Source organism: Pseudonaja textilis, chromosome 5 (genome assembly GCF_049901715.1).
Source record: "Pseudonaja textilis isolate UNSWEBS1 chromosome 5, rPseTex1.2, whole genome shotgun sequence".
Classification (NCBI taxonomy): Eukaryota; Metazoa; Chordata; class Lepidosauria; order Squamata; family Elapidae; genus Pseudonaja; species Pseudonaja textilis.
The window spans coordinates 38,199,425-38,220,695 of NC_141994.1; the positions used below are offsets into that span (position 1 = coordinate 38,199,425).

The 21,271-nt window shown below is 39.6% G+C and overlaps 1 protein-coding gene across 1 annotated transcript in view; it reads left to right on the plus strand.

The window, feature by feature from the left end:
• The first annotated feature begins 3,995 nt into the window (after window positions 1–3,995).
• ALX1 (ALX homeobox 1) overlaps window positions 3,996–21,271 on the plus strand; it is a 30,235-nt gene continuing 12,959 nt past the window's right edge. Inside the window, exons 1-2 of the mRNA XM_026699054.2 lie at window positions 3,996–4,328; window positions 9,456–9,760. Of these exons, the coding sequence (XP_026554839.1) occupies window positions 4,103–4,328; window positions 9,456–9,760 (531 nt within the window). The 5' untranslated portion in view covers window positions 3,996–4,102. The remainder of the gene's footprint in view (window positions 4,329–9,455; window positions 9,761–21,271) is intronic.

Genomic DNA, 21,271 nt, shown 5'->3' on the forward strand with positions numbered 1-21,271 from the left:
GCAATCGGGCCCCTTCCTTTCCCACCCAGGCTTCTTTCCCAAGCGTCGTCTGGCGGGATCTGTTTTGCGCTTCTCCGGTTTTGGAGATGCGAAGGGCCTGGGAGGCGAGGCTAGGAGCAAAGCTGCGCACCAAAGGTAACTCAGAAATTGTTGCGAAGAAAGACTCTAGCGGGGCTTCTGGACTCCCGATTCGGCGAGCCCGGAGAGCAGACTCTTTTTCTTTCCCTTTCCCCTTCCTTTTCCCTTCCCTCCCCCTCTTTAGGGAACCATTCTGCTGGTCCGCCTCCCTCGCCCCTCCCTGGGCTCGATCTTATCACAGCCAAAGCCTATAAATCACGGGAGCTTGTCTGGCGAGAGGTCACACTGCCGCCCTAAATCCAGGGCAAAGCCGGCGGAGACTGTGCTCAAGACAGCGGAAGAAGACGAGGGGATCTTTCAAATCCCCGGCGACTCTTTCCAAAGAAAGAGGCCGGGTGGAACAGGGTGTTTGGCCTGCCCAATCCTCTCGGGGAAAGGAAGGAAGGTGGTGTCCTTCTTACTCTCCCCGCCCCCCTTCATTCTTTCCTCGCGTGGGCTGCCTTTGAAGGCAAGGAGGAGGACGCGCATCGCTTTAATTTCAAAGATACAAAAAGCCGCATCTCTCCGACTGATGAAGGCTGAGGAGGGAAGAAGGGAGGGTGAGGGAACTCCGAAGTCGGGAGGTTATCCCAAGGTCCTGCGACGATTTTTCAAAGCTACAGTCCGGAAGGACTGAACTTTAGATGCCCTTTTCCTTTATGTAACTGCACAGAACTACAATCTCATGCCAGTTAATAACATAGTAAGTTGCCTTTTGCCTGAAATCATCTTTTCCTCCTGTGTCAAAATTTGTGACTGGTTCTCTGTACTTGTGCACCAGGAGGCTATCGTGTCACACACCCCGAACTCTGTCCCAAGGTCAATAAAAACTGCGTCTCACTCACAGCTATTTCTGATCGCAGCCGGGGCTTTATGACCGAGATAAGCGTGAGACGCAGTTGCTTTTTGGGAAGAGCCCACAAAGCCAGCCAATAGTCCCCGATGGGCGCATCCATCGCTTTGTGGCGGAACTGTTTTGAACCAATGGTCCAATCCAACCTCTAGTCAGTTAGGATAGGCTGTTCCAAGCCAGCAAAGGACTTTTGTGACTGACCTTTGGCGATTCTGACAGGGTCCTGCAAAAATCTGGCTCTTGATTGAAATAGTTCGGGATTGATTTTGGAATTTGGCAGTCAACTCCAGGAAATGCCTATTCATGGATGTGCTGTTTAGAGGGTCCTCCGGGACAGAAATGCTCGTATTGTTCGGAATTCTACGGTATAGAGAGAAGCACCACCTACTTAAAAGCTCTTTTACTCAAAGCCCCCGCCTGGGCAAATCGCGTCTAAGGCAGAAGAAGCCATAGGCTTGTACTCAAGTTGGCCCAACGCACATTCCTCTCCAAACGAATCTGGCCACCTCACCTTTATTTGTTCAACATCAACACCATCAGTAATATCCCGAAGTGACTACAGTTGTGAGGGTTTGAAAGTGCGCGTCCTTTCCTACTTCAGATTTAGAAAAGAAGAAGCTCTTCTTCTTTTCGCGGTCTCCAATATTTATCAAGCAGCATCCGGAGTGGTGTAAAATGCCTAGCAAAAGTCTGAGTGATTTCGAAGCCTTGGGAGAACTGGCCTACTGAGTCGCCTTATATCTTTTCTCTCAAGGTCCCACTTCCCGGGGCACGCACCCAGCAGCTGTTGCCTCCAAACTCGCCTTTTAAAGAGAAGGGAGGTTCTGATAGGGAAAAATAGCACCAGCGTTTTACGAGTTTCTCTTAATTCATGTCATAAAAAGCAAGCCACCCCCACCCTTACTTTCAAAGGAGGAGAGGAAGGTTTCAGGACTCCACCCCCACTTTCTCTTATCCCTACAGTTGCAAAGTTCACAGTCGTGGGAAGAATGCGAAGGGACAGATATCCTCAAATATCAGCACAAGAAATGTTTCGGGCCAAAGACCATGCCAAAGCGAAACGCGACTGTTTTGCACATTATTCCAACGGTCCTGAGAAACTGGGGTGGGTGGGTGGGTGGGGGGGCATAAGAGATTGCCCGTGGAAGGAACTGGGAAATCTGCTGGGGCACAATAAGAGATGCAAGAAGGAATACTGGGGATAAATGGCTGCAGCATCCCCCCCTGTGTTTTTTCTGGAATGGAAGAATTAACAGCAGATGAAGGTTTAGATTGGACGGGATTGTTTTCTTATCAATAAAGCGATTTTAGTACGCTCGCCATACACACTAAGCAGATTTGCTTAAAATAAACCCTAGGAGGCTTTTAGCGTCTTAAAAATAAATAAATTAAAATAAATTAAAGGTGGGGAGAGAAATAAAAAGAAGGCCTTTCCTAATCCCTGGCTTACAATGCTGATAATCAGCTCATTAGCCTCCAAGATGCTAGTTTGATTTTTTTAGTTAATCGCACTAAACTTATTATTTCTTCTTCTTCTTCTTCTTCTTCTTCTTCTTCTTCTTCTTCTTCTTCTTCTTCTTCTTCTTCTTCTTCTTCTTCTTCTTCTTCTTCTTCTTCTTCTTCTTCTTCTTCTTCTTCTTCTTCTTCTTCTTCTTCTTCTTCTTTTTTTTTTTTTTTTTTTCCAAAAGTGTTCACAATGTATATAGAGGTTTCTTCTCTGCAATTTCTTGCCACAGATCCACATAGACTCATCCTTTCGCATTCGCTTGAAATATTAAGCCGCCTACTATTTTGATGGAAGGGGCAAGATAGCAGACATCTCTCTAGGTCTTTCGGTGGATGGGATGTTCTCCTGGGAAATCGCCATCTTACGGTTTACTTGGCGATACCTGAGCTTTCCTCGATGCGGAGGGCTTCTCCGGATCCCCAGAGCTGCCGCAGACAGGCGCGCGTTTCCCTGGAGTCGAGGTTTTTCGTCTGCCCATTTTTTAAAAGTTAGGCAAACCTGTTCTTGACGGTAAAAAAAAAGGTTGCTCGAAAATAAACGCAGGGACAAGGCTGCTGCACTTTGAAACCGGAGAGGCTCTAGAATCCTACTCAGCCAGCAAGGCTTGAATTTGTTTCGGATCTAGAGCCAGAAGCCAGTAAGAGGACCGCTTCCTTCCAGAGCATTTCAATCAGAATGGAGCTGGAAGGGACCCTGCAGGCCTTCTAGTCCAACCCCACACGCAAGCAGGAGACCCTTTATCATGTCAGACTGACGGCTGTCCAGTCTCTTCTTTAAAAAAAAGAAAGAAAGAAAACCTCCAGCGATGAAACACCTCCAACTTCTGAAGGGCAGCTGTTCCATTGGTTAATTAATTGTCCTCACAATAGGAAATTTCTCCTAAATTCCAGGTTGCTTCTCTCCTTGGTTAGCTTCCGTCCATTGTTACTTGAGTTGCCTTCTGGTGCTTTGGAAAACAAGTTGACCCCCCCTTTGTGGCAGCCCCTCACATGCTGGAATACTGCTATGTGTCACCCCAGCCCTTTGAAAGGTCTAGCAGCAGCAGCAGCAGCCGGTTTCCACGCCGGCCTGGCAGCGTTCTTGGTTTTTTTTACTGGCTTCCCCGAGGCACTTCCTCCGAAGGCGGCCAGAGAGGTTTCCCGGGCGATTTCGGAGAGGCGCTCTCCTGCCGGCTCAACCAGGGCTTTGACGGCGGCCGCCCCCGCTCATCGGTCCCTTTGTCTTCCTCCTCCGGTTTACCGGAGCCGAAACTAAATCTTCGGGTCGACGCGACTTCGCTGGGGCAGAGGAGGCGGGGAGGGGGCAGGACTCCTCTGAGCTGGGAAGAAGCCGGTCCGAAATGTGAGTCGGTTGCGGTCGACGAGGGGCTCTTCCCAGCCGCTCCCCCTCCTCTTGGCCTGCGTCCCCTCCGCTGTGGGCCGAGGCTTGGAGGAGCGGGGGGAGGAAGGGGCCAGCAGGCTGGGTGGAGCCAAGGGAGGCTGCGCGCGGGAAGGGTTGCGCAAGAAGCCCCTGCTGCGCTTCAAGATATAAAAAGCGCCGTCGGGGCGCCTCCGTCGCGGCAGCCAGGGAGCAGGACGGCAGCCGGGCGGGCAGCAGCTAGGGCGAGCGCGGCTCCGTCGAGGATTATGGAATTCCTGAGCGACAAATTCGGCCTCAAGAGCCCCCCGGCGGCGGCGGGCAAAAGCGGCGATTTCTACCTGGCTCCCGGAGCTCCTTTGGAGCACGTCATGGAAGCGCTGGACGGCGGCGAAGCCTTCTACGCTAAAGGCGGAGGCAAATGCGTGGGTCAGGCTGCTGCCTACGCTCCTCACGGCCGGCTGGACAGGACTTCCCCGGCTAGGGATGGCTCCGGTAAGCGAGGCAACCGGGGGACCCAGCGGGGTGGGGAACGGACAGTTGAAGATGGCTGTCACGGAACGCGAGCCGGGATCCTGTTTCCTGAAGAAAAGCCGCGCCAATGGAGCCCAATTGGCCTTTGGGAACGGGGAGACGGGAAGCGATTGTGTGTGTGTGTGTGTGTGTGTGTGTGTGAGAGAGAGAGAGAGAGAGAGAGATCTTTGTCAATTCTCCCTCCCCTAAGTACACAAAACAGTCCAGCTCCGGGCAGCAAATTTAACTTCTGATTTACACATTAGGGTTTGCACAAGAGCCTGAACCGGAAATTATCAGGAGAGTTGAGAGAGAATACCAGGCCAGACAAAAACGCGGCTGGCTAGTCTGGTTGGTGCTGTAATTGGCACTTTGAGGGCTCGATCCACCTAAAACTTTCCCGAAGCCTTTGGATTCTGGTTCGTTTTAGGAGCCGTAGGGAAGAAGATTGGGGGGTCGGGAGGGGGTCGGGGGGAGGCTGATGTCTGGTAGAGGCCTTTTGATAGATTCGCATTATTTATGGGCGACGGGATATGCGGCAGAGAGAACCTCTAAAATTATTGAAATCAACAGGCGTGACTTCGGGGAAAAGAAAAAAAAAATATTTAGAACCGGCTGCTATAATTGCGAATTAAAGAAAATCCGCGCGCTTTAAAAATCGAGAAAATATATCGCATATTCCTCTCCGTCTGCCGTTTCATTTTAAAGTCGTTGACAATTTCTGATCAATCCTCGCAGTTATGTTCTGGGCACACTGGTTACACACATGCATGCACAAGCACAAACAACGTACACAGTCTTCCCTTAGGCAGAAGCTTGGTCTGCAAAGCGCCCGGGAATATTTGAACTTCCCGACTGTTTGCAGACGAATTTCCAGATGCACTTTCTTTAGGATCCTCTGGGAAGAAGGCACTTTAGGAAATCCTTGAAAAACGTGAAGGCATCTCTCTTGGCCCATACTCTCGAAATTCTGCCCTTGTAGGTTTTCTGGATTCATCTCGTCCATCTCACACGGAGGAGAGACCCACCGGTTTTATTTTGTAAACGTCAACATCGCATCTTCCTCTTGCTTTGCAAAACGAAAGTGAATCCACAAAGGCTCGGCAAGGCAGAATCCAGGATGCTAACCTTAAAATTGTGGACCGGGCGAGGGCAGGGTGGGGGCGGGGAAGGATGACACAAAGCAGCAGTTGTCTGGGGTCAACTGGCACCCCGAAACTTCATTTTACTTTTGATCATGGGTGTAGCAGCAACTTTTCATTTTCATCCTCTGTTTCAGCTAACTGCCGTGCCGCTGTGATCTGAATCGTGTATAATAAGTCAGCTCGGCTTTTACGGTTGAATATCTGAGTGGAGATCCCAGCCCATTATAAGAGCACAATTTTGTTTGTTTGTTTATATGGAGAGAGAATAAGACTACTCATTAGATAACTTGTTAGGCAGAACCAAACAAAGTGATGACTGGAGGACTAGGCAACTCAATTGTGGTTTGGGAAAACGCTGTTCTGCTGTTGAGTTTCTTTTTGGATATGGTCAACTGGCCAGCCGCTGGGAATCTATTTTCTAATAGCTTTCTTCCCCCGCCCCTCCCTTTTAACTACCGGTAACATACAAAAGGCATCACTCGGACCAACTCTCCATTTATAGAGGCCTCTGTCAACACGGTTACATTGAATTATTTTTAATTGTTTTTTTTTTAATCTATCTGCTTCACGGATAGTTTCATCCCCATATTTCTCCTCTGATTTTTTTAGCAAATAGTTCCTTTATATTTTATTTCGTGTGATCCCTAAGGTAAATTAAATTAAGGGGAAAATAAACGATTGCGTAGTTAGGCTGTGGTCCTGCTACTTCCTTTCTCTCTCTCCCAAACCAGCAGCTGCCCTTTCGGTTAATTTTATGTTGCCTGGAAGCGCTGCGTAGCTTCGCTGCTCTTCCTACTTGCTGGAGGTTATAGAAACTCTCGCGGTCAAGCAAAACGAAATGTTGGAAACCAGAAACCTGTCAGGACTTAAAACTATCAAAAGGGTCAGGTCCTTCTTAGTCTGTTTTCTCTCTTTCACCCCAGGAGCAGTGGTGGCGGCAGAAGCGATTAGTAGCATAGTAGTAACAGTCAGTGGTAGCAAGGCAGACTCTTGCAGAAATGAAGTCTTTGGTTTGCAATTAGATGCTCATACTTAGCAAGTGAAAAGTAAGTATTCAATGGGCTTCCAAAGTAATTGTACATTGCATGGAGGCTTGCCTGTTAACACTTTTCCAGCCTGGAAAGACTTTGGAACTTGTCGACTACCCAAGTCCTCTTGGCTTTAAGGAAACTTTGTTCTTACAATTTTTTTTCCATCCAAAAAGCTAGGCTACCACACACACAGTTACATACTTCACCACTTCTAACTGATAAGGGTATGTTGGGATTAGCTTGTTTCAGAGATGTATAGGGATCACATCTTCCCCTAAATCCAACTATTTCACAGTAGCTTCAGGGTCACCCAAAACCCCCGTAACAAAAACAGCAGCAAAACATCTCTAACTCTTCCTAACTTGCAGATTTGCCTCCTAAACCTGGAAGCGGTTATCGACCCCAGTCTTTAAACCTGACAAACCAAGTCAAGAAGAAATGCTTTGTTACTGAGTCCTTCAGTTTTAAGTGGATTGGAGTTCTCTTTAGTCATGTAATTAGTGCAGAAACTCATCACTTAACAAAACAAACAAAGCGAGACTGGCCTAAAACATCTAATAAAAAAAAAACCACACTGCTTTCTGGAATTAGTTAGCATTTTTATTCTTTAAATGCTGAATTTATTTTTTTCCTTAGCAATGTGTTCTTTGCCACGTAATTCAGCACAGAAATATGATTTGCTCTCTAATTTTAGACTCAGCCAACTGGTTACAGTTTTGATTTTAAGACACTATATTTGTATTTTTTAAAAAAAGAATATAGAATGAAAAATATGGCCCTTTTAAAGCGGAACAGAAACAAATATAACATTTCTAATTGATAACTAATTTATTCTAAGCAAAGGAGTTTATAAAGACTAAATCTGTGGAAGGCTTCTTAGAAATTTTGCAAATAGAACAGCAAAGGGAGGTATATTATGGTAGATTATGGTGGGAGACATTTACTTATCAAACACTATGTGTCATAAAATAAAGCAACTATGTTAAATGATTATTATGTTTTGATAAGTTTAATTTTGAAACATAGTATAACTTTCCTTATTATTAGAATTAAAGATTTACCCCACCTTTTGTAACGTTCTCAGTGTTCACTGTGCCTAAGAAAAAAGCTCAAACGATTTCAGAAAGAATCACTTCTCAGCACACACTCACACATCCCCATATACATATGGAGAAATGCAGGGAATACCTAATGAATCTACCAATTTCATAAAAGTATAATTAGTTTGCTATTTGTTAATGCCTAATATTTGGCCAATATTCGTACATGTTTAGTTATTGTTTGCATTCATAGAAGATGGGATTAAACTTTTACCAAGAAAGGAACCAGAAAGTACATTGTTGGCGGAACTTAAATCATTGTTGCTTACCTTGCTTAAATTATTCAATTTTTTATATATTGTTTTATTTTATGTGTAGGTGTATGAGCCTCTCTCTCTCTCTCTCTCTCTCTCTCTCTCTCTCTCTCTCTCTCTCTGTGTGTGTGTGTGTGTGTGTGTGTGTGTGAGAGAGAGAGAGAGAGAGAGAGAGACTCCAATCCTAATTTGTAAGTAAAAACATAAATATATTTGATCAGTAGAACTTTCCATTGCTTGGAATCTGACCTAGAGGTAAGGGCACTAGTATAAATTGTAAGCCATGCCTAGTTAAAATCATACCCAATGAGCAGACCAATGTAGTGAAATTACTGGGAGTGACAGAGAACACTTAAAAAAGTTCAAAATAGTTCCTTTCGTTGTAATGCTTACTGCTATGGGCAGATTGAACGATTTTTTCCTCCTAAACTTGTGATTTCACCCCAACATGTAACATCAATTATCTTAGAAATATGACATTTTTAAGGGGGTGGGGGGTGGGGAATCATGAGAATTTGTTCGGAAGCTAAGTGGGAGCAGGGGAATACTTTAAGCTTTATCTTGGACAGTGAGTGTTTCTGAGAAGATAAATAGTTCTGGTAGGACGAGGGCAAAATATAGGAAATAACCAGTTTGACTGAGTTACTATTTTAAAAAGGCCCCCTCCAAGTTTGCAGTAATAAAGAAACTAATTGGAAAAAAGCCACTCCACTAAGAACAAAGGACATTATTTTTTTGGTGAAATATTTTCATTTCTTACTAACCTTGACTCAGCATGCTGTATTCTTTAACAAATCCTTGTTAATACATGCATCCCTAATAATTTTCATTATTAAATAATTTGCAAAATAAAATAATGACATAATCCATCCAAAGGAAAGCATTTTAAAACTAATTGATTATTTCCTCAAATAGAATACAATCAGATTGTTCATCTGCATATTCTTTGTTCATTAATAAATTGATCTTAGTCCTAAGTAAATTTGATTATAATTGTATTTGATGGTATACCTGAAAATAAATCCCTTTGGCTTACATTGTAAATGAAAAGTAGACAAACATAGGCTTCGCAATATAGCTGACCCTTTAGAGATATTTCATAGAAAATAAGCCCTGTTGAAGAGAATAAGGCTTGTTCTAAATGAAGAGACTTAATTCAAAGTTAACTCCCATGAATGCAAGAAGATTTATTGCTAAGAATATATGTCTAGTACTGTGCCATATGTTTGCACTATTACATTGATCTGATTTTCCATTCTAAGTATGAATCAATTTATCTTTAGTAGAAAAAGAAATAGCATTGGTGGAAAAGTGCATCTTACTTTGAAAAAAATCAGACTTAGATCTTGATGAGACTAAATTGAAAATCCACAATAGTACCCTTATCTCATCTACTAATTTCTAGATACTCACATAAAAGGAAATCTGAGTATAACAAGTCTCATCCAAGAATAGACTGTGTACCTATAAACATTTCGCACATTATTCTTACAACCAATCTATGGTTTTTCACATTTTTTTAAAAATGATGCTAAACTTAACATGAATGCAGGCCAACTTCATTTATTTTCTTCTGCAGTGAATTTTGGAATTACGAAAGTTGAGAGTCAACCACTGCACCCTGAGATGGGCAGACCGCTGGACACTTGCAGCAATCTCCGAATGTCTCCTGTGAAAGGGATTCCAGAGAAAAGAGAATTGGATGAACTTGGTGATAAGTGTGACAGCAATGTTTCCAGCAGTAAGAAGAGAAGGCACCGGACCACTTTTACCAGTTTACAGCTGGAAGAACTGGAGAAAGTGTTCCAGAAGACACATTACCCTGATGTTTATGTCAGAGAGCAGTTGGCTCTGAGAACGGAACTCACCGAAGCTCGAGTTCAGGTAAGTGCCTCAGTTCCATCAAAAATAGAACAACATAATCTACTCAGTGTTTCTCAAACTTGGCAACTTTAAAATGTTTGGCTTTGTGCTCCCTGGGAATTCTGGGAGTTGAAGTCCACAAATCTTAAAGTGGCCAAGTTTGAGAAATACTGAATTAGAGGCTAAAAGAAACAGCTGAAGCAGTAGGCTCCTGAAAAAACCAAACAAAATGGTATAAATGATCAGTCAGACAAAATAAAAAGGTTATTTAGAGCCTCTGCTAGGCCTTTATTATTTGATAGTAAGGCATGCCACCCATTTAACACTGAGTACCTTCCCTAGCTGCCCGTCCCCCCCAGTTCTTCACTTCATGTGTTTGTCTAATGGTCTTGGTAAAGGAAGGCAAGGTGGTTTTATATTCCCTTCAGCCAGAAATGGCAAAAGCATAGTGTCTTGCTTTTGGATATCATACTGGATTACAGATTGTGGACTTTGGGGGTTCAACCAGAGCTGTGACAGCCTAAAGCCCCACTGCTAACAGCAATCATGAAAGGACAAGGAAAAGCACATTATGATATCACTGTCAAGGTTCCAACTAATGAACCCAACCAATTCAGCACTCCGAGACTTGTAGCTTTCTCAAAGAACTGTTTTATTGAGTACATCATTTTGGCACGGATGAAAACAGTTCTTTGAGAAAGCTGCAAGTCTCGGAGTGCTGAATTGGTTGGGTTCATTAGTTGGAACCTTGACAACTGCAACTTGATCCTTGTTTTTTCAGTGCTTACATCTCCGCATTGTAAGTCATTTGGGTTGTGTCGTGATGTCACAAAACACATTTTGTCATCTGCTCGGCTGTCCCTGGATCCTCTGTGGTTCTGCTGGACAGCTTTACCTATGCTTCATTAAGGTGCCTTTGTACCTCCCTTGCATGAGCTGCATTTTAGAGCTAAATTTTGTTAATGGGGGCATTGAACAGAAGAAGCCATGTTTTCAATAAAAAAATTACATAGTCCAGTTCTTATGTAATTTATTCACATTAGGGACTCTGGAAATATAAAGCTCATGTAAATATGATAAAATTATTTTAACATAATGATTGCCAAGTTGTGCAGGTAGTTAAAGGGATGTATCTGCATTCTGAAATTGGAATAATCATCCTGCTGTTTAGGAAAATGAGAACTTGCTTAAACAATAATAAAAATAAAATGATAATAAAATGAATTGGTTCAATTCACTATAGAGAGTCATTTTGTTATTATTTCATTTTTATTATTGTTGATTCTGAAATGTTTTTAAAGAGAAGAATAAAAAAACAACATGTTATATTGAACAGTGTCCAGCATTTTAGCCCCTGGCATACTCACAGCAGTTGAGGGCTTTTGAATACTACGATCATCACCAACTGGCTTTTCCTGAGCTGAAATATCTTGGACTTTGGCCCTGAAGTTCACACATGACTCTTCTACCATCTGGAAATCTATATAATTCCAGGAACTTTAGCTGGATTTCTACTGAAGTGTGATGCCAACATTTTATTGCATATTCTATGAGCCAATAACATCATCAGGGACTGATTTTGCAAAATACAGAGTTTTGGATCTTCCACTAAAACACCGGAATTCTGTTTATAGGATCTGTTGTATTAAACTGTCAAGATTAATGTAGTAAATGGTCAAGTAACAATGTTCTGCTAATCAGTATTCTTGTGCTTCTTCAAAAGCAAATGTAAGCTATCGGTTAAGACTGTTTCAGATTATTGTATATATACATATCCCCCTCTTCATTATTACTAGCATGATTTTTATGATGTGTTAAGCATATACTTAAACATATATATGGTGAACAGCAAATGTACGTCATGCTTGTATTTGTAAGTGCATGTATCTCACATAGAACTATTAATGCATCCCTGCAAACCTGACAGTATCAGGTTGAATATTATATAGTTTGCAATATATTATATTGGTAAAGGAGCTCCAATAGTAGTTAAAACTACCACATTCAGTTCCCATTCCTGGGAGCTATTCCCACTGAACTTAGTGAAGGCACGGTAATACTTGGGCCACTAGAACCTTGAAAACTTTCTACATGTTGTGATGACATAGAATAAATTAGGCTGTATTTTGGAATTATTTCATTATAGATTCTGTCACAAACAGAACTTTATTTTTTTTTCCAGTTGATATCTTCCAGATGTCAGACTACAATTATTATTGCCATCCACCAGACTAGAGATTTTGGGATTTATGATTTAATACATATGAAAGGGTTGTTGCATTACATGAGGCTGCATTAATTCATATATTCAGTCAAATCATGTAATACTTATGTGGTGCTAATGATACTTGTTGGATGCAGGTATTAATAAAGCTAGTCCTTGACTTACAATGGTTTGTTTAGTGACTGTTCAAAGTTGCTACTGCACTGAAAAAAGTGATTTATGACCATATTTCACACTTATGACTGTTGCAGCATCTTCATGGTCACATGATCAAAATTCAGATGCTTGGCAATTGACTCATGTTTATGATGGGTGCAGTGTCCTGGGGTTGTGTGATCACTTTTTGTGATTTTATGATAAGCAAAGTCAATTGGGAATCCACATTCACTTAACAACCATGTTTCTAGCTTAACAACTATTGTGATTTACTTAACAACTGTGACAAGAAAGGTTGTAAATTGGGAAAAGCTCACTTAGCAATAGCACTTAGACTTATATACTGCTTCACAGTGCTTTTACAGCCCTCTCTAAGTGGTTGAAAGAGTCAGCATATTGCCCCCAACAACCTGGCTCCTCATTTTACCAAACTCGGAAGAATGGAAGGCTGAGTCAAACTTGAGCCTGGTGAGATTTGAACTGCCAAATTGCAGTCAGCCAGCAGTCAGCAGAAGTAGCCTGCAGTACTGCACCCTAACCACTGCACCACCTTGGCTCCTAAAGAACTGTCTCACTTAGGAACAGAAATTTTGAGCTCAATTGTGGTTGTAAACCAAAGACTACCTATATTGCAATCCTAAATGTATTTTCTTATGAATTAAATATCTCTGGGACAAATTCATAAAAAGTCCTGCAAAGTGAAGCAAATTTCATTGAATACAATAGGTTTTAAATGATCAAGTAGTTAGTACACTGGGAAATAGCTGATAATGGATATATCAACAAATTCAAAAATATACCTTAAATTATAGAGAACTCCTATAAAGAAATAGGATACCTTGGATCCAGACTTCATCACACTTTAAAAAAATGACTGAGTTTAATCCTTCCGGTTTCAATAGGACTAACCGAAAGTACACTTAAATCTGGAGTATTGGAGTAATTGCATCAATCTGAATTAATCTATTCTAAATATGATTAAGACTATATCTTCTGCAGTGATTGGAGAGGGCCTGGTATTTAAATGGCTCTTATTATTTATTTAATTTCTTTATATTTATCATGCCTTTATTATTTTTATAAATAATGCAAAGGAATGAACATACACAATACTTCTGCCCCCTCCTATTTTCCCTACAACAGTCCTATGAGTTGGGTTGAGAGAGGTGACTAGCACAAAGTCACTCAAATGGCTTTTATTCCTTAGGTAGGTTTAAAATTCATAGTCTCCTGGCTGCATAATTAAATACTATCTTATTTAAGCAAGCTAAAATTATACTTTTTAAATCTTACTAAATCCAGAATATTTAGTAGTTATTTAACACCCAAAGCATCCTATTTCTCAAATTAAAAAAATAGTGTCAATAACAAATATTTTTGAAAACTCAAAATCAAGTCAAAAGTTGCTGGACACGATTTTCAGAAATACAGAATATGGTTTTGCATTTGAAGAAACTGCTATACCGTTCATGCTAACATCATATCTTACTATTTGAGGGAATAGCAAGATTTGGTCTACTTCAGAAGGCAGCTGCTTAGGTTTTGCTAAGGTTTCTCAAGTCATTATGGACAGATAAAAGAGTGGCAGAGCCAGAGAGAGAGAGAGAGGGATGTTATGGCTTGTATATATTATATTCTCTTCTTGGAACAAAATTGCTGGTTTCATTTTTTTTCCTGAGAATGTTTATTCTACTCTTTGTGTACATAGAAATTTCCATGCTATTGAAGTAAATGACCTAGATTTTTGCATCTCTGATCAGTCTACTGACAAAGGCCAATGTAAGAAAATGGGGATCATAATTCCACTGAGCAGCAACAGTATTCCATCATAATACTAAGCAATTTTCAAAGGCTTTACATCATTTAGAGACCAGCATCTGGTTAGGCAGGGTTAACAAGCAGCAGATTGTTGCTTCGTTTTATATAGGCAACGGTTACTTTATCTTTGCCAAGCGTCGGTTTTGAGTAAATCGATGTAAACAGAAACATTTTGGTTGAGTTTCAGGGTTAAAAAATGTGGGTTTCTTCCCCCATGAGTTCCTTCCTAAAATTCAAGCAAATTGTTTGATTTAAATTAACCAAACAATTGGCTGAATATATGCACTGCACCTCTCATTTTACCAGTATTTCATCAAGATCCGAATTTTAGTTTCATCCTGCTTACATGCCGGAAGAGCCTGCCTGAATCTCATTTATTGAAGTGGTTTCTTTTTTTTTGTTGCATGTCAGAGGAATAACTTGCACCCAGCCTAGGGAGATTGTCAAGACATTTACAGTGACAGGGGCCTAAATATTAAATATTATGAGTTATTTGCTCTTACTGCAGACACAAAGGGATTGATATATATGATCATATATTTATTATACATGTGTTTCTCCTTTTGATGGGGGCACTTTTCAAAATTGTTCTATTACATTTGCAAGAGGATCTGTGGAAAATTAATTATCACGCTGGTGTTTCAGCATGACAGTCACCTTATTCAGTGAAAGTAATTCCAAGTGGTTTAATTGTTTCTTAATTGGCTAATCTTTAACTGAAGGAGTGTTCTATTTGCAGCAGATTTGTTATTATGTAATGCTAATTATGAATGTGGTGAAATATTGGTAATGTTAGAATATATTCAGTCATTCAGTTGAAAAGGAACAAATATGAAATAAATTATTTGTGCAATTTGCCATGCATCTTGAAACAATGCATCTTGCAACAATAACTTTGGAAGGTCACATGCAGCTACTAGCTTTCATGAAATTCCAGTCCTGTCATGGTTTGGGTATAGCAGCTCCAATAAAGCAAATATTCCAGCTTATATTTCTTTGAGAACTGCAGATAAGCCTTTGTACTGATAGTGGAGAACACAAAAGTAGCAAACCTTAAGAACATAAGTTTCATCTGCTTCATATCAACTAGTTACAATATGCTTGACGTGGTTAGACTGCTTTTGGAAACTTCAGCTGGTTCAAAAAAATACTATGCTTCTTTTATTTAGTGTAGCTGAATAATTGACTGGATCAGCAAGTTTTTAGATTCAGCATGGAAGAAGGGGAAAATTGGGGTTGCATAAGATATAGCAAAGACATTGTATTCTGTCCAAATATTTTGCCAATTGTTCTTCTTTCAGATGGTTTTTTTTGTTTAAGTTTCCTATTTTTGTTTCCCATTTTTTCTTTACTTCTGTAGCTGTTGATATTCTTACTAATATTGGACTGGTTTTTTATTTTAAAAAGTAAAAACAAAACAATTATATGAAAATGACTGAGGTGAGGATTGAATTGCAAAACACACCACCGTTCTTTGGAAGTCAGTACTTAATTCCAGAAAGCTAACTAATTCAAACCAGAGACAAGAATTTATCCAAGGTATTAAATAAAAGTAAAAGTAGGGATTATGTCCCAGATGCAGAATTGCAGTTTGTCTCCCACTTCCAAAGAATATCAGAACACCCGTGTCATAGTAAGTAAACTGTGGAAAATAGAGAAACACATATTCAAAGATACATAGAAAGATATCCTATATTAAAACCCATATGCAATCAAAATGAAGCCAATAAAAAGAAGGAAAGTAGTCCACATTGCATACATGAACCCCAGATCGAAATTGTAAACATTGTAAAAGAAACTATAGAAAATGTACATCTCTATGAAAGAAAATAAATAGACATGTCTTGGGCATGGGCAAGGATTTCTCATTCCCTTAACACTTCCTCTAGTTTCTTTGGATGTTCTCTGCCATTGCCATTTTATACCAGAGCCTGCTGTTTACTGTTTCAGATGAGATTGCATAAATAAAGAAGATACTAAGGTCAGGAAGTTTTTAATCTGACAGCTTGCCAGTTTTCAATTACTATTATAAGGGAGAGAGAGAGAGAGTAAGAGAGTGGGGGAGGGAGAGAGAGAGAGAGAGAGAGACTAAGCAAAAGAGATTTCTATTACCACGGGGTGACCATAACCTACTCTTAGTAATTCCAATGCTATATTTCATTCAATGTTCATTTTAATATAAATGTACACTTCAAACACCTTTTATAGCTTAATCTGAAGAAAAAAGGAGAGAGAGAGAGAGGGAGAGAGAGAGAGAGAGAGAGAGATGGGACAACCCCCCACCCGCACAAGTGTCTTTCAGCTTGACTTCATCTGAAATGTCTTGTTCTGTTTCCCTGCTTTCTTTCTTTGTGTTTCCCCTTCAATGATAGAGTCTTCTCCTGTGTAACTGCATATCTGGCTGCCTCTTGGTACAAATGGAGTTCTGCAGTAAAGTTTGCTTTTAAAGATGCCTTTTACTTATGGAACTATATTTTAAACAATATATTTCCAAGCACAATGTTTTTATTATATTAATGTTTTAGACCAGGAGTAGACAATGCATGGCCTTCTTCATCTATGTATTTATGGAGACTTGCTAGTGCCATTGGGCTCCTTGACTTGCCTGACTTTTAAAAAAAATATTTTAATTATTTTAAAAATTGAAAACTTTGTAGTGTAAAATAGACTCTGGTACCATCTTTATTTTCAGGACTGCTTCTGAAGCCCTAAACCAGTCCACAAGCATTCTTAAAGATGGTGGCTGAAGACAGCTCTCTGTTTGGAAATATGTCCTCCTTTTACTTTTGGAGTCAGAAAGATTGACAGGGAACAACCTCATTAGTTTGCCTCTGGTAAACAGATATTGCATAACATGCCACTTATCCAAAAACATATCCTCTCTGTCCTTAGTGTAATCAGTGCTTCTCAAACTTGGCAATTTTAGGTTTTATGGACTTCTTCACATATCTTAAAATGGTCACGTCTGAAAAATACTGGTTTAAATGGTAATTGGTACTTTTGATTTTCATGAAAGAAGGCAAATAAATGTGTCCCAGGATAATGTTGCAGGATCCAATCTGGGTCAGTCACCAGGACCAGAGGTTTAGACTCTCTACCGGAATGTGTACTTTGGGCTATTCTATTCACAGTATTTATGTAGTTCCTGGTTGGGTGTGGCTTCTTATTGGTTAATTGGGGTGCTGATAACAAGTTATTAGGATGTTGGTTATTATTTCTTTGTGCTGCCAAGTCCCAGTAAATACTAATACTAAACAAACAAACAAACAAACAAACAAATACTATACATGGAATGTGTGCTCAAAACACACATTCTGGTAGAGAGAAGTTTCCTGAGATTGGGCTCCAGCAGGAATCTGAAAGCTTGGAAGAGTATATCTTCTGTTGACTGACCCAGATTGGATCCTGCATTTTTTATTTTGTTTGCCATATTTAACATATTTAAAATAAAAATGGTTGAAGATGGTATAGATCCAGTTACAAATGATTGTGCAGAACAACCTATTCTCAAATATCGGACATCTATCTTTTGTAGGGTCATATTCTTATGGGTATATTTGTATCTTGTATATTTGTATTTAATGAAAAGAAGAACTAGGTGTGTCATGATAGCAGTGTTCCCATATCTCAGGGGTTGCAACAAAGGAGAGGGAGTCAAGCTATTTTTCAAAGCACTTGAAGGCAGAACAAGAAGCAATGGATGAAAATTAATCAAGGAGAGAAGCAACCTAGAACTAAGAAGAAATTTCCTGACAGTTGGAACAATTAATCAATGGAACAACTTGCCTCCAGAAGTTGTGAAAGCTCCAACACTGGAAGTTTTTAAGAAGAGGTTGGACAATCATTCCTCTTAAATGGTATAGGGTTTCCTGCCTAAGCAGGGGGTTGGATTTGAAGACCTCCAAGGTCCCTTTCAACTCTGTTATTCTATTTTATTTTACTATTTATTATTTTACTATTTTGCCGAAGGCTATGAAAATTCCAGAAAATTCACTCCACCTCTCCAGAGAACATATTTTGGGAACTTAATCATGAGATCTTTTACATGACAAAATCTCTTTACATTGACTTGATGTCTGAGCTGATGAAAGGCATAGGCAGCAACATGTGATGACTTAATATTAGGAAATATTGTGAATTTTAGATATTCAGAATGCATCATCGAACTATATTGCAGAATTCACCAAAATGCCTTAGTGAAGTAATTTTTCTAGGTTCATCTGATGCATGGCTGTTGCTGTCATGCAGTGGATTATCAGAGATCAGCAGAAAGCCTATTAGAAGTATAGGCATACCTTAAAATCATTACGGATTTGGTTCCAGATCATCACAATGAAGTGAATATTGAAAACAAAGTGAGTTACACATTTTCTTTTGCTTTCCTGTTGAATATAAAAGTTATATGTAGTATATATAAAACATATACTCCCTTGACAGTTGAAGTGGTAAAAGAGGAAGTAAAGAAGAAAAAGTTGAAAGTATGCAATATTTTATTACAAGTGCATAATAGCATATTTAAAAAGTCTGTATGCATTAAGGGTTCTCATCAGTTTGGGTGAACCGGTTGTTCATTTTATGGCCAGTTCGGTGAACTGGCAAATCCCACACCTGGCTGGCCCCGCTCACCCCACCCCGCCCCTCCCAAGAGTCCCCATGTGGCCCATTTTGGATTACAGGTAAGTGAAGGGCCCGTGTGGAGGCTTGGGGAGGGCAAAAAACGGGCCTCCTGGAAGTTCCAGGAGGCTGGAAATGGCCTGTTTTTGTTCTCAGGGTGGTGCAGGAGGCTGGCTTGGCCAAACCCACCATGGCTATGTCCACTCAGCAACCGGCAGATAACCGGTTGTTAAATTACTTGAAACCCACCCCTGGTGTGCACACTTTAGCGTTTTTAGCAATACAATGTTTTTAATTATTTAATTATTAAATTATTATGATTTACTTATTAAATCATAAATCAAGAAGTGACTTTTGGCTATGTTTCTTCTCAGTGAATGAAATGATAGAGATGTGTAACAGAGCAAAGAAATAGGCAGGACCGGAAGAAAATATTTCTTTTAAACCAAGATTGATTAAACATAGTTGATACGATTATACTCCAATGAATTTAATATGATCCAGTTGTCACATTAAGCATATTGAGTATTATGAATTACCATTTTTATTGCTAGTAGCAAAAGTCATAGATAAATAATCATACGAATAAAACAATGCTTTATAAACAATAAAGATCAACATTTTTTTAAAAAAAGAGAAAGTATCTATCCCCCACTTAGAAAACATTTATGAAAACAGCCCCTATCTGATTATATCCTTATTTCAGAACACTTGCAATCTTGCTCAAAGATTACTTTCTTATAGAAAGAGCAACTGGACAATTTGATAAAAGTTTTTAACTTGTTAAAATGTTGTGTTCCAACTGCTGTACTAAAATATTACCCCATAACTATTCTGGTCTGATACACATCCTAGAGAAAATTAGATTAAATAATGCAAAATATATTTAGCCAAATAAAATATATTTATTTTATTTATTATAATAAAAAGTCAACAAGTGCTAAAAACAATTAAAACTAAAATTAAATGAATTAAAAGTTAAAAAACAAGATGATGGGCAGCCTGGGGGTGAGAAACCTCTCTATACCATTAGCCACTCCCAGTATAGCAGGAAACCAGGTCAGTTGCAGAACCAAGTTTTTAGGCTCTTCTAGAAGGCCAGGAGTGTGGCAGAATATTCCAGAGGGTGGGGGTCATAGCTCAAAAGCATCTTTTCCTACACCCCACCAGTGAAAATTCTTTGGTTAATGGAATCTGAAGTAGGCTTTTCCACTGGAATGAGTGGGGTGGGTTAATTCCATCAGGGTAAGGTGGTTCCTTAGATTCCCACAAAGGAGTTTTAAAGGTGATTACTTGACTTGGATCTGGAAGCAAAATGGCAGTCAGTGGAGCTCACATAACAGCACTGTCACAGGTGCCACCCAAAGGGCTTCCAGAACTGTCTAGATTATGATTTCACAAACACATGAATAGGCATTTTGAAGTATTTTAAAAATAACTTTAATTAATGATTGTTGAGGGCATTAACTGCAGTCCTGATACATGGGGAAATAAATTTATTTGCAAATGATTTTTATGGGTACCCCATTTGCAAATCAGTTAATTACATTATGATTTTTAAAAGAGAAACATCATCTGCTTGAAAATAGTGGATTATTTCTATGTCAGTATTAAATTATAATTATAAAAATGAATCCACAAGTTGACTTTACCTGTTAGTGATAGGGAAGAATCTACAGTATGTGAAATTGATACGTCTGGCAATTTTCACTTTGAAATTGCCAGTTGCTTCATTGTCATTCTATACAGGTAGTCCTCAACTTATGACCATTCATTTAAAAACTGAAGTTCAAAGTCATGATGGTGTTGAAAAAAGTAACTTATAACTCACCCTCAAAGTTAGATTGTTGCATCATCCTCTGAAATCATGTGATTGCAATTTAAGCATTTAGCAATGTTTTGCTTCTCATCAAGAAGCTTCTTTCAGCACCAGTCTTCAAAAAAAAACAACAACCCAGAGAGTCCAGTTGCCTCTTGAAAAAACACCTTGGGACAATCATGACCTGGATGACTGAGAATCTTCATAGATATTTATAGACTTCTAAACTTATACTAAGGACACATAGCTCTGGCTTTGAATAGCTTGTTATTAATTTCCTTTTACTGGCAATCCTCTTGAAAGTTTTCAGGTCTAACTTTATAAGAGAGAAACAAATATCCTCTGCTCAAACAAGAACTAGAATTTTATGACTTTATATTGTTAATTAAAAAAAGTGAGCTACGTTTTGATACAAAAAACTTATGAAAAAACCCTGAATCAAAGTATATCCATTTTTAATCTTAATATTTTATGTCCTTTGAGGGAAATCCACCTGGTTTCAATTTCATCCTAATTCAGTTGTCACATTGCAATTTTGCACTTCATTCAGTGTATTGGCCCAGAATAATTTGGCTCTCATTGTTGCTCTATCCACTGGCTGAAATACGGATTGAAAATAACCCCTAGCAGTCTTTAGGTCTGTATAGAAAATACTGGTGATTTTTATATCAAGACTCTTCAAGGAGCATAGTTATAGCTTGTTCTTTCTGAAAAAAAAATGCTTCTTCCTTTCCCCCTATTTATACATTTTATATACAGTTTTAAATGCTGTATCTCATACAAGGTATCAGCTCACTTTTACTGTTGTTTAATGTGTTAGAACAACTGTACTCCATTTCCAGCCTGAAGGAGTAGTAATGTTGACAGTATTTATATATGTAAATGACTGAACAAATACTGG